The sequence below is a fragment of the Xylocopa sonorina genome, chromosome 1, assembly GCF_050948175.1.
Source record: "Xylocopa sonorina isolate GNS202 chromosome 1, iyXylSono1_principal, whole genome shotgun sequence".
In the NCBI taxonomy this organism is placed as follows: Eukaryota; Metazoa; Arthropoda; class Insecta; order Hymenoptera; family Apidae; genus Xylocopa; species Xylocopa sonorina.
Genome location: NC_135193.1, coordinates 20588512 through 20614730, shown reverse-complemented (window position 1 = coordinate 20614730; position 26219 = coordinate 20588512). Strand labels below are relative to the sequence as shown.

Here is a 26219-nt window from a genome sequence, read left to right as displayed (position 1 = left end):
GTATCAGAAGGATTTATGAAGGTCCAAGGTTGTACGCGCCTCTCTTTAGACGCTCGACGTCGATAGCTTTCATAATGTTTACGAGATCCGGGGCTACTCGTCGGAGGATACGAACTAGACTCGAGACAGGGATTTACGCGCCTTACTGTCTACCTAACGACGCGATCCTCCCCGTGGAATCGCTCGAGACGACGCGAAGACTATTTGCGGAAGTCGTCGAGATCGGAATTCGTAATCGATCTCGCGGCGTTTTCACGTCTCTCGATGTCCTACCCCGGCTGACTCCGTCTCGATACGTAAGAATAAATGGGAAAATCCGGACGAGTCGGCGGACGTTAATTCCGTCGTGGCTGGGCTCGCGACCATTCGTCACCGTCAGAAAGACGTATCGAGCGTCCGCTGAAACGCGATCGACGACAATGAAAACCGTCGGCTCTCAAATTTTTAGCCGCCCTCGCGGAGGTCTCGCGGTCGCTCGCGGGACAATTCTTCACCCTACGCGCGACTTTTTCGCTCTGGGTGGGGCAGAGCTCTCTCTCACTCTCTCTCTCTTTCCTTCTTACTTACGCTCGAGGAACTTCGAAGTCCTTGGACGCCATTCGTCTCTTTCAGCGAAGACGTACGATTCCCGATTTCACCAGCAAGAATCCTTCCCGCTCGAACGCATTAGGCAGGAACAGAAGAACCAGTCGAGCCGACCTTTATATTTCCGTGGCGAACCGTGGGAGCATTGGAGCTGGCGATCGTTCCTTCGATCGTCCGCGATCGCGCTCGATGGTCGTCGGTGGAAAAACGAATTCCATTAGAGAGAAGACGCGAGGAGGAAGTTGTACGTTTTCACGGATGGAACGTCCTCCGTGCGAGCGTCGTGGCGAAGTTCGCCCTTGACGGTTCAGCGAGACGGTTCCCGTTAATCCTCCCACTTTGCTCCCCAGCTTCGTTCCCTCCATCCTCATTTACAAGCTGGTCCTTAAGTGTTAAAGTTACAGCGACTGCCCCCGTAATACCCGCGCGAGCCTTCGAGGCGTTAACTCGCTGCGGAATCGTTTTTCATTACGATTAAACCAGGATCAAAATCACCACTTACAGAAAGTAAGAGGGAAGAAGAGAAAAGGAAGCTGGTTTTTATTTCAGGACGAAGCCTGCATCAGGGAGAGGGACGGCCCGGAGGGCGTCTGCGACTCGAAAGCCTGCGAGGAAGCCTCGAAGCGGATGGTGGCGTTCATGAAGAAGGGGGTGGATCCGTGCAAGGACTTTTATCAGTTCGCGTGCGGCGGTATCCGCGATCAACAGCCGTATCAGCCCAGCTCGAGCTTCAACATGCTTCAGGCGAGGGTCGACGATCATCTTCACCGTGAGTGGAACCCATTCTCGTCCCTCGTTTTTTTTCCATTAAGATACCCTCGCCGCGCCCATTCAGGAGTGTCACGGGCCAAGCTCCTCGTAGAGGCGTCGGAGTATACTTCAGCTCGCACCGTTCTTCGTTTTTCCTCTCGCGTGCAGAAAAAATTGCGCCACTTCGTTGAAGACGTATTCTCATCTGTTTATCGTAATCGAAATGGTTGGAGAGGATCGGATAAATCGAGGCGATCGATGAAATCGAATCTCACGGACGGGAATTAATTTATCGGTGGGAAAAAAAGCGGGAGATTGGCGTGGAAAGTTGGAGAGGATGGAAGGGCGAGACCAGCTGGATAATTGATTCAGAAGCGCGGGGAAATTTCCCGCCGCCATTTAAACTTTCAATTAACCAAGCGCTCGCGAGGCACTCGGAACGAGAAGTTCACCCCCTGATCGCGTCGCTGTTTGCGCGATTCGGTCACGGAACCAATTTCAGATCACGGGACGCGTCCTCGTCTTCTCGTTCGTCACTTCGCTTCGTTGACATCGCGTACTTGAGAACACTTTCGCGAGCCTTTCTCGCGTCGAACATTTAGCGACACACCGTATCGAGAAGCGAAGTGAACGTTTGATCGATTCTTTCGAGATCGTTTCAATTGTCTCTCTCTCAATCTGTTGCTTCGACTCCACTCTTAATAACCTTGTCTATAAGAACAATCGACGCTCCATTGATTTCCGTTGAAACTCGACGAGGGATGCGATCGTGTCGTCGATGATTCGGAAAAATTAAAGCACCCTCGAGAGTTGTTCAAAGATATAAAAAAAAATTTGTTCATCTTCTTAAATCGTGGCTTGTCGAATCGAACGAAACCTCGAATCATTGGCACGCTCGTATATTTTGCCCTGTCGAATGAACAGAAGACGAGCTTATGTAGGTCAGCCGCGATTTAAAAGAGGTGGACGCGCATACGTCACGGAACGCTGACGCAGGGGATGGATGAGAGACAGCGGCGAAAAGTTGCCGCATTTTCCTTTCGTTTTCTTGGACAATACAGCGAGTTTTGGTTATAACACGGTTCTATCGTTCAGTGTTCACGGGGCACTCTGTAACAAGAGGGTCGATCGCGTCCGGTTCCTGTGAAACGGACCTTGAACGCGGTTAAACGATTTCACTCGCGTAACAGCTGTGTCTTCTAATCGAACGAACTTCGCGGCCCATTGTTTCGCTTGGAAAGTTCGCGGACAATCATACTGCGATACTTGTCGAACTTTTTTCGAATTTCCGGCGAGCGTTCTGTTTCTTGCCCCGTCTCGATCGTACAATTAAAAACTTTGCCATTTTATACAAATTCGAGGGATATTTTCTGCTTAAATTAGTAGAATTTGTTGATGAATTAATGGTCGCGATGTGGATCGTGTCGCGGAAATAATTTCGATGTTAACCGTGGCTTTGTTTGGCCATTAAAATACGATTTGCCCCCGTTAAAAAGGGTCCGCCGTGGTAGGGATTCCTCCAGGTTTGCGTGCGGGATGAAAAGGAGAAAAGGGTCGGCGGAAATGAAGATTTACAGGGGCGGGTTCTATGAAAAACAGGCGGCGTTCTCAAAGAATGACACACGGACGGAGCCGCGTAATAATTCATCGCTTCTCCTGCTCATTTTTTCACGCGGACGCCACTCACGCGGCCCAGTAAATATCCGAGAGCCGGTAGCCTCGACCGTGAGGATCCGCTCGAATGGAGATTAAACGTGGATCGCTCGTTTTCCACCATTCAAATGCTTTTTATATCGGGAGTGACACGAATACGGACGCGTTCGCGAAATCATCTCGAAAGTGAGAAAGAGAAATACTTTGGTTAAAAAACAGAGCAAGTCTATCCGACGTTTGACCATTTTCAGCGTGCCTATTTTCCCTAAACGATCCTCGCATTATCCAGCGTTCCTTTTTTCAAACAAGGAGTGCAAGAATCCGCCGCGTGGGCGAATGAATCAAAACTGAGAAGCTGAAAACACTTTCTTCATTCCGCTAGGATTTCTGCGAGCTTCCTCGTCAACCGGAACGCCTCTTGGTCCCTGTTCTCGCCGTGGCAGCACTCTTTTTTGGTCAATCTGTCTCGCGTGGGATCACGTTCGATCCATCCTGGAGTCAGCTAGAAATTTCTTTCTCCAATTCCCCTCGTGGTTCACGACACTTATTACTAAAAAATTAGCACTACCTCACGACATCTATCATCCGAGAACTCGGCAGAAAATAATGTTCGTCTCGCAAAGAGTATCGTCTAACAATAGAAAAGCGCATTTGCAGGTAATCGTTTCGCATACGCTCGCCTTGGTTTCCGGAAACCAAGGCGACGAAGCCTTAGCGGCAGAATTTACGTAAGAACAAAGAAGGTCCCCGCTGCAAACTTGATTAATCCAACTTGCTTAATAGGTCAAGTTCGTTTCGATAATCCGGAAGAGTTACGTCGCGGTTCCCGCCTGATCGATTCGACTGCACGCTCCCTTTTCCGGGAATAAAACTATTACCCCCTATTATTTTGTTTTCTCCGTCTCGAGGAAAGTGTTTCCGTTTCTTAGAACCCTCCGCCGGATATAGATCGGTTAACTCGTTGTCGTTCGTTGGGGGCGCAGGAAAGTTTAACGAACCAGCGATGGAACCAACCGTTTTTCCGTCCCTCGAAGGCGGGCCCTTCTGATTAAGCGAGAAAGTTCGTTTCGTATTTCGCGCGGCGGATTCCATCCAGCTGAGCAATTATACGGGCCGACCGCAAATTCGATAATCTCGCGGGACTCTGGCGAGATTCTGTTTATCAACGCGACTGGCCGTTTCGATATTTCCGTTGTTAATTGCTCGAGTTACCACGCGAAAGTAAACTCCACGACACTGGCCAGTGTCTGGCTTTTAAGCGGGTCAACTTCGAGAATTCGTTAACGGCCAGCCCATCAGCGTCAGAATCGGGTCGCAGGAATTGTCCGTTTAATCCTGCGCGAGTGTCTCCATTCGATCTCGTTTCCTTTCTTCCGCGTAGTCATTCTGACGACTTAAGGGACCCGCGATTACCAAGACGATTCCACAATTCCGTGGTAGCCAGGGAGAACGTTTTAAATGGACCCTTTCGCGGTTATACACGGCCACGTTAAGACGTTAGAGCGCGTCCTGACGACGACACGACGCGTTCCTCCTGGCTTTCCGCCCCAACTAGCTCACGAAACGCTCGTGCACACGCGAACTGGGACGCGCTCGCGGGCGTGGCGTGTTTTAGACGCTCGCAGGCATTTAAGAACACAGCTGGAATTTAAGCAGCGCCCTGGCTATTGTGCTAGTCTTGTTTTTTTTATTTTTCGTGCGTTGGACCCTGATCGAGACAAAAGCTGCGAACGCGTTCTTCTCCTCTGGTTCTTTCCAGGGAATAGCGTGGAAAAAATGAATCGTCGAAAGTTTCTGTTGAACATTATTTACTTGCTTTCGAGAGGGTCGGCACTGTTGATGCAACGTTCGCGTAATTGTAATATTTTCGTAGAAACAGATCTGGTTCGTGTTCTCTGTAAGGGGTTGTTCGCGAGAGGACCAGGTGTACGCAAAGGCTATCGACGGAGTGGAGTTTCAGGGTAACTTGTCGTTGTCGAAAATTCCGTTGTTAATCGCAATCCACGGGCGAACGCAGCTTGCCAGGCAGTCTCGAGCAAATTCAGACACACGCCTGGCTGGTATTCCGCGGAAGTTTCGTTTACGATGGGCTCCGCCGCAGGAGAATTTCCGGGGAAACTCCACGGTGAACGTGCGAGCGAAGAGTTCGCTTAAAAACCGTAGACTCGAATGTCGCGTCTCCTGCTTTTGCTCGCGCGACGATTTCGTTCTCGTCGAAGGTCGTTCCTGGTAATCGTGTGAATAGCGTCACCATTTGGGACGCGAGATGATTTAGACACCCGATACTTGGCAACAGCGGTCGTCTTGCTTCGGCTAACGGAACAGTCGACGTTTCGTTGGCGACGGAATTCGAAGGACAGCCAAATATTCGATTGGAAACAGAGGGGCGGGGAAATCAATTGTTGACAAAGATGGTTGGGGCGCGAACAACCCAGTTTCGATGGGCCAGTGAAAAGAATCCCGCTAATTAGCCTCTCGTTCGATGGTCCTTGGAACCACCACCTCGTACCCGCTGAATTCAACATAAATTTGAGGAAACTCGACTTTCTTCGAGGTTCGCTTTTCTTGCGCGCCATCTTCGACCGCAAGTTTATCTGGCACCCTTAAAATGTCATGTCCTCGCGTTTTTCGTCGATATAATTCTCTTGCAACTGATTCACGCCTTTATAATTCACCATTCGTTATATTTCTCAGTTTTCTCGTAACAAATAGTTATTACAATCAACGATGTCAACTTTTCGAGAATATACGGGCTAATTAATCGAACGATAAGCGATAGAAAGATGTCCGGTTGAAGCAATGGAACTAGTGCAACTTCAACAGCAGATCGTGTCCTGCAATCCGAGAGGATTCGTCCGTGAGAATCGAACAACTCGAGGACACCGATTACATCGAAACGATCGCTAAATCGTAAGAAACTACGAACGATCCGCGAAACTGTTCCATCCGCTAGGAAACAGGAAGCGCGGTTCCAACTTAGCCAAGCGCGATCTCCAGTTTTCGCATTAATCCTGCGCGATGGGAAGGAAGCATAAATTAGCGAGACTTAACATCGAACGCAACCTCGTTTTCAGTTTCGCGAATCTCCGCGACACGGATTATTCATCCGCGAAGAAAGGAAGCAGAGTTTCTTGCTACCAGAAACGATACGATCGACCTTCGCGTACACATCTTTGTCGAACTGATTGCGACACGACTGTTTGTCTCTCGAGTCGCTCTTTCACTGGCAGAACGTTGATTTCGCGTATAAGGCTACAGACAACCGCACAAGTGGAATACACAAGGCACTCCGTTCGAAGTTGGAAGATCCGCAGACATTTCGCTGGAAGACTGCTGACGACGTCCGATCAATGAAGGTTAGTGTGCACTGGCCAAGAGTATCGAGGCAGTGGCACGACTCGATATATCTGTCGTCGCGTGTACCATTCGATTGCCGCGTCACTCCGCTCGCAAATTGTCCTGACGCGCGTCCGATTAGAGTCGAGGAATTGCCGGACACTCCTGCGGATCCTCTGTCCCTGGCTGTTGACGCACGGACGTTATTAATGCCGCGTAATCGTAACCGGTGGCGTCGAGCCACTCGAGACCGGAAGCGGGCTCGATCGCGTGCAGAACCACCGGCAATTGGCCGCGTGCAATATTCACTGGGAATTGGAGTGCGCGTCGCGGATTGTTTCGCGATTCGTTAACGAATTTGCAGGTAGATCGAACTGCAGACGAATGGGTGGGGGACGTAAAATGATTTTATAACGTAATTGCACCGCGATGGGGCTGGTTCCTTTCCACGAGCAGTTATACATTTATCGCGCGGTTGTTCCTGGGTAACCCGCGGCAATGGAAACGGACATCGATCGAAACCTCCGCAGTGTAGTTTGATTTCTTTCTTTTTTCTTCCCTTTTTTTCTCTCGCTCGTTTCGAAGCTACGTCGCGGCGAAGCTGCGTTATAAACGCATTGCGCCAGGCGTCGTCCCTCTTTCGTTTTATTGCTAGTTAAAAATACGGGTAACGGCGTCGAGGCGGTTGAAGCGGAAGTTTCAGGTCGTTACGGCTGGCGGTAATCATCTTTTCGACCGTGCACCGTTCGACCGCCAACTTTTTCCCGAATCGAGATCGCAGCACGCGTACGAAGAGGAAGAGGAGCTCGCTCGATCGAAGCCGGTGGAACGCGAAATTGCTCTAATCTGATTTACCTTTAAAAAGTGTTCTAAATTCCATTACGATTCGGACGTATCCGCTTGGACGACGCGTCACATTTCGACGACGATGTTAACCGCACGGTTACCGACTATCAAAGAAATTGTCAGACGAGGCTGGGACAGAATATTACTTTGGCTGGTCCCGGGAAGTTTGCATCCAGCCGGCTTTTAATATCCTCTTTTTCATGGAATACATTACCTCTTGGCCATTATGTCCGCGCGCATTACCGGGACGCTCCGCTGAAATAATACCAGACAGCCGCTGGTAGCAGCGCGTTTCCGCTCGTAAAAGATTCACCGTTTCGCGATCGCGATTCGCGTGCACGTAATCGCGAGTGTGTCGATACGGTGGTCCATAAAAATTCGATGCCTCGTTTCTCTAAAACAGTCGAGGAGGAACGACAGAAATTTCCGTACGATATTTTAACGCTGATCGAAGCGAGGACGCAAGAACAGCCGGGGCAAGGGTGAACGATTGCGAGCGGACACGAACGCTTCGCGATCGCGATTCGCGTGGACGTAATCGCGCGTGTGTCGATACGGTGGTCCATAAAAATCCAATGGCTCGTTTCTCCAAAACAGTCGAGGAGGAACGACAGAAATTTCCGTACGATATTTTAACGCTGATCGAAGCGAGGACGCAAGAACAGTCGAGGCAAGGGTGAACGATTGCGAGCGGACACGAACGTTTCGCGAGCGTCTTAAAAAACTCTCGTTTTAATCGATCCTCTAACTGAGAGAGGTTTCTCGGTCCAGCGACTGGCATCCACGCGAAACTTTTTCCGCGAAAGCTCGTCGTAAGAACGGGAAAAAGTTTCGCGTTGGACTCGAATCCTCGCGTTCCATTCTGCAGGACGATTTCGCGAATTGAATATTCACGACCTCTCCCGCGGTTTTTCAACGGTTGCCTTAACGACCGTTCGATCGTTCGAAAATTTTCACTCGCGACTGCGAACTCTTCCTCGTGGAAGCTCGACCAGTTCCATTGAAACGTTCCTGCGTTCGCCTGTTTCACTGCGGGGTTGTGCTAAATGCGAGGGTGCTCGAGGAACGCGCAAAGTGCGGAAACGAGAAGAAAGAGGGGAAAGAGGAACGGCTGGGGGACGCAGAGGAGAGTGAATTGAAGAAGAGAAGAGTATGGGGGCGAGAGGGGTCGCTGGGGTGGGTTGAACGAGCGGGTGAAATGAAAACAGGGCCAGGCCATCCCTGGGAGTGTCGACAAAAGCTGGCCAGCCTCAGTGCGCGCCGAAATTTCGAGTCTCCATTTAAACGGAACCGCGGCAACGGCGACGAAAGAAGGTGCACGCGAGCGAGCGCTATGAACGCGCAAGAATCGACCGTGGAACTTGCAATTACACTTTGGAATCGGGGTATAACGAATTTTTACATAAACTAGATTCCATTTCCTAGATCTTTTATAATTCTCCATCTTTTCTTCTTCGATTTCACCTGGGCGATCGCAACGCTTCGAAAGTAACGAAAGAAGGTGCACGCCAGCGAGCGCTATGAACGCGCAAGAATCGACCATGGAACTTGAAATTACACTTTGGAATCGGGGTGTAACGAATTTTTACATAAACTAGATTCCATTTCCTAGATCTTTTATAATTCTCCATCTTTTCTTCTTCGATTTCACCTGGGCGATCGCAACGCTTCGAAAGTAAAGAAAGAAAGCGCACGCTTGCGAACATTATGGAGGCGCAAGAATCGACCATGGAACTTGCAATTACACTTTGCAATCGAGGTATAACGAATTTTTACATAAACTAGATTCCATTTCCTAGATCTTTTATAATTCTCCATCTTTTCTTCTTCGATTTCACCTGGGCGAACGCAACGCTTCGAAAGTAACGAAAGAAAGTGCACGCTTGCGAATATTATGGAGGCGCAAGAATCGACCATGGAACTTGAAATTACACTTTGCAATCGAGGTATAACGAATTTTTACATAAACTGTTTCCATTTTCCTAGATCTCTTATAATTCTCCATCTGTTCTTCTTCGATTTCACCAAGGCGATCGCAACGCTTCGAATGGAAATTGTTAGCTTCTGAGAGTCCTCGAAAACGGTTCCATTTTATTCGCTGCATAATATTGGATCATCCGTGACTCGATGAAAATACAATTCAGGGTGTATCGGATCGAGGCAAGCTCGAACAATAAACGTTCGAACAGGGTGTGTGTTCAGGTACGCGTGTAGGTATTGTCACGCGTGGCGATCGATAAAGGAAGCACTGTTTCGTCGTATCTTGCACGGTTTATTGTTCTCGAAACCGTCGCTGCGGAAGGCATCGATGATCCGAGCGTTCTCCATTTTTTATTCGATCTCGAGTACCCTGTAGAGCTATAGAATATACGTGTTCCTCGCGTTCGTTGGAATCGTACAACGTGACGGGTCGTTCGTGACGCGACGTCGCTCTTGATTGCATTAAATCTTAATTTCTTTTACGGTCGCGCAGTCAGGGGTAGTGGCAGGGGCAGGAAAGGGTGCAGCGTAAGAACGTGGAGGCGATATCGATTTTCAATGTACGTACGGCTGCTGTGGTCACACGAATCCCGCATAGATTATTAATCGAAATTTCCCTTGATTCGCGGTTTCATTGCTCGCGCAATTTAAACGTTTAAAGAGCTCAAAGAGCCCTTGAGGCCGCCTTGGATGAAAAACGAAGGTCGGTTATTAATTGAGATTCCGTTCGAATTGAAATTCACCGGTTAGAGAGTCTGCTGAAGTCGTCGAGGAAACGGGAAACGTCTGTTAATCGATATCATCTGTCCCCGGTGACGTGTTATTAATTATATGTTCGATTAACGGTCCTCCAATTGGTCCACGTCGCTCCGAACGACGCGAGCTATTCAGAGAAAGAGGAAACGATCGTTATTTCCATTAAAGAAACATTATTTCCACGAGTTTGAGGAATGTCTAATTAATATTTAAATTCTGGGGACGTATGCAGATTTTTGTGACCGGCTGCGAGCATAAATTTGCATGTAAGGAGCATAACGGTGGCTCGTTCGCGGGTTGTATAATTCCATACCGTTTTAAATATAGATGTTACGGGTGTACGAGAGAAAAACAGTGCGAGCAAATCGCTGACAATGTCCGCGATCGAGCGCTGGTCCGTTTACGCGATTTTAAGCGCGTCCGAAATTGATCCACGAATGGGACCACGCGGGAACAGAAGGTTTCCCTCTAATGGGTTTCCCAGGGACAAATTTGAACGGCGTACGCGTGCGATATCTGTCGCGGTCTCAATGAAAATGTAACCTTAGCGCAAAAGAATTCCCTCCGGGCCCGGCAGAAAAACGCGAAACAGCCATCCGCCGACATTTCCCTCGGCTCTCTGTTCTTATCTCCCGCGAAAGCTGAACGCTGGCTGCCGTTGGCGCGAAGAAAAGTAGAAGCTCGAGGAAAATTCGAGCAGGTGGCGGAGGAAGAGCTGGTTAACCTCGAGAGAGATCGTGGCGATCGATCGACAGCGAAATTTCGACGGACGCGTTCGAAAAGTGGCGACGCGAAGGCACGAAATAAGAGAACGCTCGCAAAGTGGCGACGCGACGAAGAGGAGACGCGATAGTCGGAGGGCGTCCCGCAGGAGGTCAGCAAAGGCCTCGCGGAAGGCCGGATCGGCCGCTCGGCCGTTACTATAAATATTTCATGTTAATCGATATATGTGCACACGGAAGTGTGTCATGCACGTTGTCCTATGACTCGACACAATGCTCCACATCGCGGGGCCAGCGGTCGTTCGTCGAACGACCCCGAGGAACGCTGGAAGTTGAACGTTTGCCGCGTCGTACGCGATCGTCCTCGTTTCTTCTGCTTCCCGCCCCTCCTCCGCGTTCCGCTGTTCGTCGCTCGAGCGGCCACGGATGATTCGTGGACGAACCTCGAATCGGGTTAGATGCGATATAAAAAGTGTTAGATTCGACAGTAACGGTTCGTAGAATTATTGGAATCGGTGGTCGAGCTTAATTCACCGTAAGACGGGATATTCGACGATTTATCTTGTCGTTTGGCGACTCGCGAGGATAGAGCCACGAGTTCATATGGAATTCATTACAGGACTATATGATAACGGCAGAGATTTTCATATAGAGCTCTAACTTTGGCTATTCGATGCTGGAATCACCCAGCATTCGCGAGGAAAAGAATCGACCCTCGATTCCTTTCATCGTCTACTTGAATGAGACGCGAATTTCCACTCTCGCAACGAATGTTAGTTAGACTTTCGAGTAATTTTACTAGCCTCGTCGAATATATTTTAATACCGCTTGGTGCGTCTATTCGACACCCCGTCGAGGGTAGCGTGGGATCCTCGTTCGATCTATTTCGGCGGAGTAGTCACCTCGTCGATGGCTTTTAACGGGGCTTCGAAACGAACCTTTGCCATTTTCGGGCTTCTGAATGGCGGATCCGCGGTATATCTCGCCGGGAATTGCAGGCAGAGTTTCGCGTCGATCTTTTTATAGCGCGGTGAATCCGTGATTTATGCGGGCTCGCGGCACGCTCTATTCACGGAAAATGTTTGTGCTCGAAACCGTTCGCGTGTACTCGCGAAATATTCGACTCCCTTCTATGTTGTCTCGCGTTTAGACAATTATCGATCGTTCTCTCAGCAAACGTTTCAACGTTCGCGTTGAGAATAGAGTATAGCACGCGGCGAAAGCTGGCGTTTCGACCGCAGATCCCCTTCGATGCTTAACGCTTCTAATTCTTACAAAGTGTCCATTTTCAGGACTGCTGGCGAACAAGACGGGGCGCATGGCGGGCGATTTCGAGAAGCTGGGGCTGTTCTACAAGGGCTGCTTGGAATTCAAGGAGAAGCCGGTGAATTTTACACCCGGTAAGTGGCGGTTCCCGTGGCAGCGTCGCGCTAGAACGCGTCCCATTTCAGAACGATACGTGTCCACGAGTGACAGACAAATGCAGCGTCGGTGTCGGAAGCAACGTCGGGGCGTCGTTGCGTCGGCCACGCTAACGACGCCGTTTCCGCAGACGATGCGTCACATTCGCGTAGCTCCTAGCCAAGCGACGTCTGCACGCGATGGAAATCAACCCATCGCGCGTCTTTCTGACCTCGCGCTTGCTGACTACGGATGGGATGGTTTGATGGATGCCTCGAAATCGCGAAATTTCACGCGCGAAACGCTTCACGATCGATCACGAGGCTCCGTCCAGGGAGAAATTGCGAGGATTCTGACGGCCAGGAAAATCCATCGATCCCACCACTTTCGAAACTCTCGTCGCAACTAATATCGGAACGAAAAACGGACGAACCGCTCCGGATGAAACGGCTGTTCCTCCGCGGAGGGCTTCCGCACGTGTTGCGTCCTACGTGACACGTATCGCGGTGGAATTTCGCCGCGATACATCTGTCGCACCGTTCATTCATATATTCGATCGTCGACGCAGGTGTTCCGCTCCTCGACCCCGTTTTTTTTGTCCACCCGCTCTCGTTTTGCTCTGTTACAGGTTACTCGCGCGGGGCTCTGGCGAATCGACGTCGATGGATTATTCATACGCGCTGAAATCACGAGGCTCGCGTGGCCAATGAGTCAGATATTCTCGATCTGGGCTCGAACGCGTTGCGCAGTATTTATGAACACCGCGAACATCTATATTTTAAGCTCTAATTGGAAATAAATATTTCGTCAATGGAGAGTTCACTGAAGCGATTCGTTTTTCGCTTTGTGAAATCGCGACGCTTTTAACATCCGCCATCGAAACGACTGTATTTCTTCTTTGGCGAGTGGTAGCCTCGTTTTCGAAAATACCAGTGATCGTCGAAAAGTGCACGTTCGACGATACGTTGCTAGCCTTTTCCATGGAATCGTCTAAGAAATATCCAAGCTATGGCTTCTCGCCTGAAGGTAGCCAGCGTGCATTTCCGTTTCAGCAAACGGAGCACAGACGGCATGAATAAGAAACGAAAGTGGAGTCGCGAGCGTAGACGACCGCGTCGAAGTTCCCAGTAAACAGTCGTGCACCGATCGACGACGGATATTATTGACTCTTACCCCTGCGTGCTTACAAAAGTCTCGCCTCTAACCGGTCGAAACTTGGTATCGACGAAAGTTCTCCGCTATCCAAGGCCTCGTCCTCGATTTCGCAATGAATCAGCCACGACAAAGTGGTGGGACCGCGGGATCAACCGGACGGCGTCAGACATCGTTGACTCGTACCACTTGCTCCTCGTCTAACTTGGAGAACCGGAAGCGTCGCGAGTTAAATACGCGTTCGAAGCCTCGTTGCGACTCTTCGTCGCGTCTGTGGCGAGCGATACGCACGGAGAATAGACTCGCAATGGAATCGCAGGAACGATGGAACGCGTTTGTTGAATCCCATTGAAGAATCTCGCGTCGCGTCGATTTTAATGCTCCGTCGAAGGAATTCCTCCGGTTCCTCAGTGACGAGCGCGCGACAATGGACTCCGCGAGACACGCGACACCGTCTCGCAAACAGTAACCAGGAATTTGTCGAGGCTGGTGAAAAGGTTCGCGACGGGAGATCGTCGTGAATGGGGGGAGAGGGTAACCTCGAATGGCGGTCGCTAATGCTTCCGCGCGTTCCCTTTTTCCTGGCGTTGTTCAGCCGTGGCCGTTCTCCAGCGGTGGAAAAAGTAAATGCACCGGGGGGACTCGAGCCAGCGGTGAAACAACCGTTGATACGAAGCGGAAGTGGCGGGTGTCGGTCGCGAAAGAAAAGAATTACGGGGCGTGATTGCGGCCGCTGGAAACGGCGGGAACGATGAAACGCCGTCGTCGAAGGAGAGGGATTTTCACCGTCGAAATCGGTGAAATCGACGACGGAGACCCGCTGCGCGCGGGATATTTATCGGCAAAAAAATGGGACACGGAGAATTGCATTTACGAGATTGTTCTCGATACGACGCGAGATAGTTCTGTATTTCAGTGCACCAAATTGTTCGTTTAAAATTCAGTCGTCATTAACGATACATTACTCGATTCACCGCGTTTCGAAGACACGATTTACTAACACTCGCGAAAATAAATGTTAAACTATTTCTCTTTAGAAAGCGTTCATTTAATAATAAGAATTCTGTGGACCACAAGTTCGCGTCGAGATTTCAGTCTCGAAGAAATGAAAAGTCGAGAGAGGATCGAGCAGAGAATTTACGATGGCTGACTAGCGCTCGCGACTCTCCACGTCATCGCAATACGACCGCGCTCTAACCCAGAAAGTCAATGTAGGCGGTCTAAGAATAGAAACGAAGCAATGCCGTTGGAGCCGATATCGTACGGCCGACAATGCGATTAATCAATCAGTATTGGCGCCAAATAGTTGGCCGCTGGTATTAAACAGAGATGAAACGAACAGACTCGCGTATTCGTCGGAATACCGTGGCGGTGTTCGATGTTTAACGATTCGATCGCATTCATCCGAGCTATTTTTCGTATCAGACGGATCCATCGGCTCCGGTCGATCCAGCGGATCGCATGAGAACGAACAGTATTTATGCGATACGTATAATCGACGGTTACGATTCGCGTATCGCCGCGTTCACGGTCGAGTGGCGAATTCTTTTCTGAAATCGGATGGATAACGCGTTATCTATGGAAAGAAGGACCTGTTGGCTCGGGACACCCGTCGTATCGATTGTTTGCTCGAGAACGTACCGGCTGTTCGAGGTGATCGATTGAATCGCGGCCGTGGGACGTTTGATTGGACCGTGATTGGACCGCGACCGCTGATAGAGTTTAACGAAATTCGCTCGACTCGTGTACCTTACGATTATTACGAACGTATTTCGAAAACGACTCAATGGATATCGAGAGTCCTTGTCAAATCGCTGTAAGTCAGAAAATCGATAGAGTACGTACGATTGGTCATATCTGGACGTACGAAGGGTGGAAGGATCCTCTTACGATTTTAAATCGCACGACCACGTGGTTTCACCTAAGAGAAATTCCCTGGTGGCCCATCATTCAATTCACGTAGCTGCTTCAGGTTCGATCGATATCGATTATATAGCCCATTGCATCTCTGATACTCTCAGTGAATGTTTGCTATCGATACACTCGGCTCGATCGCACGATTACGATTTTGAAAATTCTTCCCAGGAGAAGAATTTATGGCGTGTCTCATTCATATATATGGGCGCTCGAAAAGCGTGGAGAGTCGACTGAAAGAGCTTCCATTCTCTCTGGACATCGCGTGTTTTGCCCTCGAGAGCGTTTCTTTTGACGATTTGGAACAGACTTTGCTCGAATACGATCGCGTTCTCGCGAGGAACGCGACCAACCCTGTTACGAGGGTGCACCGCGATAACGCGAGCCTTGGCTGTTTGAAACTGGCGAAGGGTAAGCCTGCGATAGGCTTTGCGTCGTAAAAAACGAGACGTGCTCGCGATGCAAAGCTGCATCGAGCAGATTCGACGTTAATAGACTGTTAAGCGGGCTCTCGATGAGTCTTGTCGCTTTGCTGGTAACGGGGATGTTCGCGAAACGCAAACGCAACGCGTAGAAAATCCGTTGCACGGTGGAATTTTCGACAATCAACTTCGACTGCTCGTTTGGAATCGGATTTCGATTAAATTTTGATCAAATATCGATGACCATCGTTTTCATGCTCTCAGTAACGTTCGAGTTAGATGTCTGGTAATCGTTAAAACGCACCGCGAAGAAGAAAAGGAACGCGTTAGTCAAGCGCAGCCTCAGTTTTAATCTCCGACCACGCTCGTCGGTGTGGATTTAATTGAATTCGAGAAGTTCACGGGCGCAGCAACCGCGGTTGGGTGCTGCCAGTCCAGTTGCGGTTGAAAGAACCGGCGAGGATCTTGCGTCGACAGTGATCGCTGACAAAAAATTCTTCGCTCAGATTGAAATTCATGAAAAAACGAGGGAAAAAGCGGAAAAAGGGAGACGAAACAGGGAGAAGCAAAACGAGGGTGAAAGAGAGAGAGAGAAGGGGTTGGGTGTCAGGTGAAACAAGTGGAACGGGACGGAGATGAAATCAATGGCGATCGATTAGCTTGTCGGCGGTGAACCAGCGCAGAGGCGTTAGCTTTTTTTTCCCCAGCTGGCCAGGTTTTTTTTCGGGTTGATTCGCGGATTATGCCCCGCGCGGCGTGCGCCAGGGCGGACAGCTCGCCTTTTTACCGCGCGCCGCGATTTGCATTCGCGTGACACCCGCGAGGCGAAACAATTTTTTCCCTCCTAGCCGCGGCTGCCTCTGACTGTCCGTCATCGATGACCTGCGGCGATTTACGCCAACGACGCGAGTGCCTGGCCGCGATTTATGGAACGGATCGTTTCGAACCGTGAAAAACACAGTAGAGGCGAAGGAAAAAAAAAAATTGCGCTCATTCGCGTGTATATTTATGGGTTGCTTTCGCGCGAACAGAGAAACAGGGGTGTCGGGGACCGCGAATTAATATAAATTTAAGGGATGGCCCGCTGATACGGACGCGCGCGTGCAACGCGTATTTGCCGATAGGATAAATCAAATTGTTAGAGTATCGGTAACAATGATACACGGCTCGATGGGAACTTTTTCATTTATAGAGCCTCGTGTAACGTAGCGCGTTACGTAGCTGTATATATGTGTGCGTGCCATCGAACGATCGCGAACTTTTTCGAAAGCCAACTACACGCGAATATCGTAATTAATATCGAAAATTGTGATCAGAATCCGATACGAATGGGGAGTTTCTAATTAACATCGAAGTCTCGTTACGACAGCAACTATGGAACCAACCCTTTTAACCCCAATTAGCCATATACGAACGTAATTCCTGTTCCGTCGCGAGGACGTTAATTCCACGGATTTTTCCGCGAGTTAAATCGAGACGAATTCGAGCGACTCGTTGGACGCGCGCGTAAATTCGTTCTCGCAACTCGATACGATAGCCATCGAGTGAGGATCACGACGATCGCTCGTGTAAATGACCCTTAATCGAGACGATTGTAACGATACGGGGCTCGATAACGCAGCCGACAATCAGCCAGATAATAATGTCAACGGCGGATTAGCTCTGGCCAGGGCGGACGGGCGCGTAATTAATCGCAGGGCAATTAATGGATATTGCGTGTGGTCGCATGGCGCGTGCGTTGCTGTGGCTCGTTCGCGGTCCTCTCAGAACGGGACGTTCCTGCGTCGTTCCGGATGCTCGCAGACGATCGTTGGTCGCGTCGAGCAGCCTGGACGACTGCCCTTTACGTCGTGGCGATTGATAAAAATAGTTGACGGGCTATCGATCACGCAGACACTCGAAATGCCTCGATGCCAGCTGGTCTCGACTGATTTCGTCGAACGTTTTCGATCGCAGTTGCAATTCTTTTTTGTTTCCCCGCGAGATTGGCTTGTTTCTCTTCTGTCCTTCGATTGTAAGAGTCGAAAGAACGCGTAGGTGTAGGCTGTAATAATTTATTTTGAATAGCGCGGAGATTTGGTTATGGCTCCGCAGTTACAAAACGGTGGGACGCTTGAGTCGTGAAATCCTTGGAAGTTTCGAAACTGTCGGCGAGGTACCGTCAGTAACAGCGGTGGTCGCATGCACGCTCGAAGGAGTGATAAAAATCGTCCGGTATAATAAAGCAATAACGGGGATCCTTTGCTCGAAGACCTTGCCGCGAACTTTCGAGGTTCCTCAGAGGCACGTGGCCGAAAATCGAGCGTTCCACGCAGGCTGTTCAACCTTAGGACAGACTTTTCGTCTCGACCTTGCTACGTCTTTGGATTTTGATCTTTGAATTTTCTAATTTCGAACGAAACATGCAAAACTTGCCAGTCTGTGGTCCACAATCGCACGAACTGATCGTTCGTTCCTTACGAAATTTGAAAGAGAAATCTAACTCGACGTCCACTGTCCACGATTCACCCTTTACTACAACCCTTATCACCATCTCGCGAAACGTTTCTCACGGATGGCCTTTAACACCCTGCGGAGCGATTCGTGGTGCCAAGCAAGTGCTCGCGTGCGCGATATCCGCTTAATCGTCCTGGGGGGGGACTTTAAAACACCCCCCGGTGCGTAATTATGCGGATGAACGGGCATTAATGACGTCACGCTCGCACGATGAGTCCTTGAAGGCGGTCTGGAAAGACGACGGTGGTGACTTTTTGCGCAGCGAGGCGGATCGCGTGCGTGCGATACACGATAAGACACCGCGGGAGGAAAAAAGGCGTACACGCATGCCGCGGGACCAACTGGGGACGAAACGAAACGAAAACGTCGGCTCGCGTGCCTCCAATCGGCGCGTGGGGTCACGATTTCTGACCCACTTTCTCCCTCGAAGTCCACCCCCTTCGTATGGTGTTCAATCGTGACGTGTTCCATCGAACCTCGATCACAGTACCGTCGAATATTTTCTCCAAAAAGATACCTCTAGCAGCTCTCCTCTCAGAAGAGAATCGAGCGAGACCCGTTTTCTCTCTTCCACCATCGCAACCAGACGACGCTATCACTGAGGACTTGCAACCCCTTCTATAGAATTTACTATAGAGCAGCCTCTGCTCTGGACGTTCTAATGCCTTCTGCTAACACGATAGCCTTCTTCCTCTCGCTCGTTTCTCTACAAATTCCATTTTCAAGTCCCCCACAATGGGGTCTCGAGGTTCCAATAATTCTCGCCGGTGCTTCGAGATCGGCTAGAGCCGTTTTCTTACCCGTATATACCCGGTTTAACGAGGTACCCGCGAGGAGGACGTCTCGAGCCGTTCACCGTTCGTTTCATATTGATTCGAGCGTCGAGTAATTGCTGCGATTACGCGAACCGATGCGCCATTTAAAGTTGGCCACGAAGTTGAGTTCTTCGCGGTCGCAGTCAAGGTTCCACCCCGCTACCTACGTTTCGAAGTTCATCCGCTACCTACGTTTCGATATTCCTCGCGCAACCTTTAATACGCGACGCCAAAACTATACAGCAGTATAGTTCGTTCTATAATTCATACGTACCTGCTATAATCGCGGTAAACTTGGTGGTACCGCGTCAGAGGTTAGCCAAGCGAACTCGTACGGACTTCCAAAGTAGTGCAACGCCAGCATTGTCTCGAGGTAGCCGGTTCCTATTTTAAGAAGGGCACGGTTATCCACGAGCAATCGAGCGGTTCTCTTCGTGAGCGGCTGTACAGTGGAACGCGAGGAATCGATCGCCAGGATGGCACCTGTACGCCGCGTTCCATGCAACAGACGATCCGTTACCCAATTAACGGGGAAGATTAATTGCGCGCTGGGTGCGGTAGCACCAGACCGGGTGCAGTAGCCAGCGAGCTGCGAAAAAGGACGAGCCAGCGCGAGTCGAAAGTCGAAAGTCGCCAACCGTGTCAAGGTTAGACGATTCGGACCGCGGGGGATGATTTACTTGGCCGCCAGCTCGAGAAACTATTTCGTATATGCAGCTGAAACTATGCTCGAATTCGAGAACGTGGACCTTGTTCGTTCTGTTGTGTCACTCGTTCGCCAGCGAACCTGGCCAAACGAGTCTTCAGGTTCTGTCCACGATTTATTCAATCTTGAATTCACGTGGACTGAAAAGTGTGAAAGAGGGTAACTGGCGTGTCAAGTCGAATTGGAATACTCGAAGTACAAAGCGATACCAAAGTACTTGCTATTTACAAACGCCATCGAGGTACATTAGAGGGTACATTTAGAGGCTTTCTTCAACCCTCGTGCAATATTAACGCTCGATTCGAAACAGTATCCAAGAACAGCCTAGATCGTAGTCGGCATTTCCGTCACGTTCGTCGTCCAATTGGAAAGCTCGATCTCTCTCTCTTCTCTAGAAAGACGAACACTCGAAGCTAGAGGCAACCGTTTCGAAGTTCCGCCGAAATATTTCTCATATCGTATACACGAGGAGGCAGGTAAATGTTTCGCGCGTACTCGCAAACCGGTCGAGAGTGTTCCTTTAAAGTCGTCCTCGACGCGGAAGAGCGCACTTCCCGCTGAAAGCCGGAAGTTCGCGTCTCCTCGTCGCACGGAGCACCGAATGGTAGGGTCGAGGAGCACAAAGCCTGTACTCGCACTCGCGTCGCTCCGCGCGAGAACCCTTTCCGCGTTTCCCACGTTTTATGCCGCGCAATTGATTCCGCGAACGAGCTTCGACCGGTTGCGTCGCCTCTATCCATGCCTCGAGGCGCTCCATTCAACGGGACTACAATCGCTAATCGCGTTCCATCGATCACGCGTAGTGTCCTCTAATTAAAAGATCGATTATACTCGTTCTCTGTACCGGTTTACCCAATTCCTTTCGCGGAACGAAGCGCTCCCCGGGGCGCTTTGCATTTAATTGTGACGCGTCGAATACCGTTGGTGGTGGCCGCCATTGTGAGTTCGAGCGGGGCGGAGGATTCGAGGTGCTCGTCGTGGACGCGAATTAATCCGTTCGAGCATGGTTAATTTCGAAGCCATGGCTGGCCGTGTGTCTCGATTGGATTCCGCGTGTCGAGGAAATCGGGGAAGACTGTGGGCTGCGGAAATGGAGCTTCCGGATTGTTTCCATCGCGCCAGAGGACCCACCTTCCGGTCGCCTCGCGACACTGCTGCACACGCGGCGCATACGTGCCACGGTCTCTCGTTAAGATGCCTCTAATTACCGACAGCGTCCGCCGGAATTAACCGCCTCGGTTGAACGGGTTGTTTCAGAATCGCGTGGAAATTAACTCGTTAGCGGGAAGCGAAGGGTGAGAAGCTCGAGGAGGACGCGGACACGTGAGCCAAACGGTCTCTTGCGTTTTCGAAACGACGCGTTTGGTCGTATCTAAGACGCGACGCGGAGATTTAAATTATTAAAAGCGAACAATCAGAGATTCCCACGGAGAGTTTCGCTCGCGAAGCTCTCGAAATTCCCTGCTAACTTTCTCAATATCACCAGCGAACTTTACGCGAAGATTTAAATGATTAAGCGAGGGGATCATTTCGAGATCATCCGACTGATACAATAATCGTCAGAACGTTTCGCGTCGCGTGAATCGACGATGGAAATAAAAAGTCTCTGTTAGGACGATGCTCCCTCGCGGTGCACACCGTTCCTCTAATCCTGGCACGGGAGAAGATTAAAGTATTACGAATTCATCGCGCTCAATCTCGCAGAGAAAACTCTGACGGTGTTCTGTCTTACGTCGATTTGAAATTCAATCGAAGGGTTCGTTCTCCTCTGGTCCGCGGGTTCGACCAGCGAAAATATTCCCAGCGGCCCAGAATAAACATCGCTGCGAGCGACTGTGGGGGTAGATAACGGAGAGAGAAAGAGAGAGGGATGATGGAACGGGAGAAAGTAAGGAGGAATTTTGGGCGGCGATCGAAAGCAATCTGGGGAGCGCGTGCAGCTTGCGTCATCGCGAAGATATAGATGTAACGGAACGGTCGAGAGGGTGCTCGCGGCGAAGGGGTTGAGGCCGCAGAACGAACGCGGCTGGTTGATGTCGAACTCGCGTACGTGTACGTGAGAGGGGTCGCGCGCGCGATTGTTCGTCGCGATTGAAATCACGCGAAGCTTTACTTAACGGGGAGCTTGCGGATTTCGAGAGCACGGCCGTGTACGCCGCGCTGCCACCCTTATCGACCCCCCTGGCCCTCTTCTCGATGGCGCTCAGGATGTTCCTTGTACGCTGCGTTCGCTGGTGGCTTCTGATCGACCTTCTCGCTCGATCTCGCTATCGATTTCAATATTCACCCTTTAAAAGGACAGTCGTATGAACATATGAACGAAGCAATTGTTTCAAAATAGTACATCCTTAATTGAGATCCTTTATTTGTCTAAATTTGAACAAAATTCAATTTCTTTTTGCGCGTGGTGTTTCTAATGCATGAATCGTTCAGAGGATCGTGTAAAAGGTTATACGTGAATTATATCGATAGATGAATATCGTGCGTGTTAAGCGAACCAACCCTCTCTCGAGGCGTCTAACTCGAAGCGACATTAGTGCTCGCTGTTACCCCCGTAGGGGTGGCGAACTTCAAGAAAAGGGACTGCGTGCATCGCGGAGAAACACGATTGCCGCTAAACGCGCCCGTTTCGATTTGCACGTTGGAGAATGAATTGCATTACGGATCGCGCCGCGATCTCGCGACCCGATAAGCGGTACAATGATATTATAAGCGGCCGTATTATGCCGCGATCGTAATCGTTCGCGACACGCCAGCTAGCTGGGATTTCCTTTTTTTATTACCACGAAATCCGGCTTCCGTTCGACCGCCACGTGTTTGTTCGAGGGTGTCGTAACGAGAGTCTGAACGCGAAGCTGACCGACTAGCCCAGAGAGAACTCTCTACACACGGATGCCTGCTTTTCATAATCGAACGGGCCATAATCGATCGTCTCTTTTTATCTCACCGTAAAATATAATAATTTTACGTTCGCAGAAATGTGGGTTAAAGAGGTCTCTGCGTCGAGCGTTGCGCTGAACGTACGACCGCGTTTCAGGGGCGGCGTGTGTACGAATCGAAGGTCGTTTTTCGTTTCTACCCCCAGGGACGCGTTAATCGCAGATCGTGGCACTCGATAAGCGCGCTGTTGACTTTTTGCCGAGGATCCCGCGCGCACGTCAACCGATACGTTCCAGCTTTTATTTATTGTCCGCCGTTGGTGCATCGCGGGCAACGATGGTCCGCGAAACAGCGATAGGGGGTCGAGGGTGGCGATGAAACAGCCGCTCGTAAACAGGCGATACATCTGAACGTTGTTCTCCGTCGAACGTTGGGCTCCTTCGTTGTCCTCGCTCGTCCAATCGACGAGCATCGATTTTTAAATGAAACCACCGCGTAGAATTCGTGCCTCCACTCGCGCGATCCATCTTCTTCATCCCCCTGTTCCGTTCCTCCGTTTCGCCCGCCGGACACGTTACGAGCGCGGTGCAAAGGAGTCGCAGTCTCTGTTTCGCGACATTGTTCGACCTGCACTTGTGGATCCCGTTAAAAATGTCGCTCACGATCGCTTGTTCCAGTTTACGAGCTTCTACGCGAGCTTGGCGGCTATCTACCCCCGAAGACCATCGCGCCTGCAGACATCACGCCGTTGGTCTCGAGGCTGCTCAGAGTGAACGGCGCGCCGCTCTTCGACTTCTTCGTGGACGTCGATCTGTACGATCGATCTAGGTCCTCCGTTTTCTTGGATCTGCCTACGAAACACCAAGGGGACGCGTTCTTCGTCCAGACTCCGGTGAGTTTTGTTGCAAAACGATTTTCTATGGCGTAGAGTAGAACCTGCCACGTTGCGATACATAAAAACGTATCGAGAGCATAATACACGAAGAAACATGCGTTCTTTACTTGATTCGAACGATTTACGATTTAGTTTATTAAACATTTCACAAGGTCTGCTCAGATTCCATCGCGAATCTTTTCAGCAGAGAGACTCTTGCGTACGATGTACCAGAATCTCTGGACTTCGAAAGAGAATTAACGAGCAAAGTCTCCGCGTTAGTTCTCGTTATCAGCGAGGGGGGTTGAATACGTCTTGAGTTGCAGAGGCTAACAGATAGCGCGATTAAGCGAAGGAACCTCGGCGTAACGAATTCTGCCGCGAGCATAAATCCTGCCCGTTGTTAAGGCTGGCCGCGATGGCGACGGACCGTGCTCGAGATCGGTCAGAACCGCCATGGACGATCCTCGTCCGCGCTGGCAAGCTTCTCAGCGATCTTGATTAACAGAGATGCCGCAGTAGCGCGTTGAACGCTTGCGTATCAATTGTTTAGTGACTCTGATTAATTCTAGAGCGCTCGCAAGTTCAGACAGTCGTTGCAAAGGTGAGTCGATGTGTATCGTTCGCTGCACTGCTAAATAGCGTTGTTATTCGTACGACACAGTTTGGAATTCTCTTTTCCGTTCATCGTCCCAAGTGATAAAATAGAAACGTCTTCGTCACTCATTCGGACCGCTTAATACCCAGGCTTAAAACCGATTTATGGCGCACATGGCGCGTTTGGGGATCGATGGAACGTCCGAGAGCCTTCGATGGGTTCCCCTGATCGCACACGCGAAAGTCGCGGCTGCTTGAAAAATATCTATTCCCTGATTTCACTCGCGATCCTCTCGGTTCGTCCAACTTGGAGACTTTACGAAGTGAGATCGATAACGGCTGGAGAGAAAGCTCGAGTGATATCACGACGGGCAAACAAAAGTTGGCGACGTCTCCATAGCGGGAGCTATGGGAGTTCGGTACGTGTATCGAGTCGCGGGTACGTGCTGGGAATTAATCGCATCAGCTGGTTCTTTTAACAGTCCCCAACCGCCATCACGTATCGCGCGATGATCGCGTTCGGCTACCTTCCGGCGGTTTTCGTGGCGCGAGTTCGAGAGTTCGAGAATTTATCGTCGCGAGTGCTCGCGGACTCGTTACACCGCGGGGGTGGTTCCGTTAACGCGCTCGAGATCGCTGACCCGACGTACGAGTCACGCAATGCTTTATCCGTTTAACAGGTGACTCGACATGTGGGTCGTTGGAGTAGCTGGCAGGAGAGGCGATCGTTGGGCTCTCATTGCGAATGGTCTCGCGATGATCAAACGAGCAGGAACGAAATTATACCTTGCGTTAGAACACCCTGTATCTGTCTTGTAATGAGAGCTCTGAAGGCTTGCGATTGCTTGAGTACAGGGGGCGAGTGAAAGAGCGAGATTGGAGGCGAGAGGCGCGAAGAATGCAGGCGCCAGGCAATTTGGCGAGAAAATTTTCGATCTGACCGGAATCGGATTATCCAGTGAACTTCGGGTGCTAATTACAGGACGTCGGTAGACGAAATTGCATCGGGTAGCTTGGTCGCGCCTGGAGCGAGGTCGACGCTCCTCGGATTAAAAGGCTGTCGGTTGATTGAAGAAGGAACGACGCGATTAAGATTCTCGTTAAACTTTCGCGATACTTTCCTCGCTCGCGTTGTTTCTTACGCCACTTGAAACGAAATTAGGCGACTCGATCGCTGAAGACTTCATCCAACCCTTAACATCGACTTAAACGTAAAAATATAAAATTAATATCCTATGGCGTCTGATTTTAGGTAGATTACGTAGAAAACAAGCAGAGTCGAGGTAAAACTCCCAAGAACGATCTACGTTCTGAATGAGTGCCGACTCGAGACGCTTCGAGTGTGTCTTTGAAAGCCTCTTCGCCGTGTCGAGCAGTTTCGATATGTCCAACCCTTAACGTCGTTTTCAACGTAAAAATATAAAATTAATATCGTATGGCGTCTGATTTTAGGTAGATTACGTAGAAAACAAGCAGAGTCGAGGTAAAACTCTCAAGAACGATCTACGTTCTGAATGAGTGCCGACTCGAGACGCTTCGAGTGTGTCTTTGAAAGCCTGTTCGCCGTGTCGAGCAGTTTCGAGCAGTTAAACTGTTCACCGTTCTAAACAAGATCTCGATCCTTTGCTCGACGAGTCTTTCTCAGCCTCGTCTCTCGCCAGAAAACCCTTTCGTACTCAAGGCTCTCTCCCACGGGACGGTGGGAAGCCTCCGACTACCAGGCGACAAGTGCTCGATTCCGTCGTAATCTCCGCGCGAGGCCTCGTCGAATGTCTCTCCGCGGTACACCCCGTTCTATACGGGCCGTTCTCCACGGAGAGGAACCAGCGGCGGCCATTGTTCGACGGACAAAGTGTTCGCAGGAGGAATTAATTGCGGGATGATAAATTGAAGCGGCGCGGCGCGTTAATTGTAGGATAATCCCCGGTGCTGGGAGCCTTTAATAAAAGCCCCGGGTACGCGAAGTTTGAAAAGGTCCGCGCACGCTCGGGGGCGCACGGGAAAATGGTGCATCGTACCGCGGTCCCGCTGGATGCACGCGTGCCCAACCTCGACGCGTCGACCCTTTTGTCCTGCGGTGGCTCCTCGCGATTACGATAAGAGCTTTAGGCTCGAGAGGTTTTTAATACTTAACAAAAGGCTCCCTGTCGCGTTCGTGTACTTCGACTTGCCTGTTAGCAGAAGAGAATGGTCGCAGTCGAGCGCGAGGGTATTAAAGGATCCTCCTCAGACCTTGGATACCCTCCGGTTTTGTCGATACGCGTTTCGTATCTCGTAGCTGTGGTTGTTGCTGGTCGAAAATTTGAAACGGTACATCGTGTGGGCGAATGCTTG

General features: G+C 50.3%; 1 protein-coding gene across 1 annotated transcript in view; it reads left to right on the top strand.

Moving 5' to 3' along the window:
- The window catches only part of LOC143427187 (neprilysin-1), a 57472-nt gene that overhangs the window by 5648 nt on the left and 25605 nt on the right, over window positions 1–26219 (top strand). The window contains exons 3-5 of the mRNA XM_076901118.1: window positions 1135–1354; window positions 11921–12028; window positions 23092–23306. Coding sequence (XP_076757233.1) covers window positions 1135–1354; window positions 11921–12028; window positions 23092–23306 — 543 coding nt within the window. The remainder of the gene's footprint in view (window positions 1–1134; window positions 1355–11920; window positions 12029–23091; window positions 23307–26219) is intronic.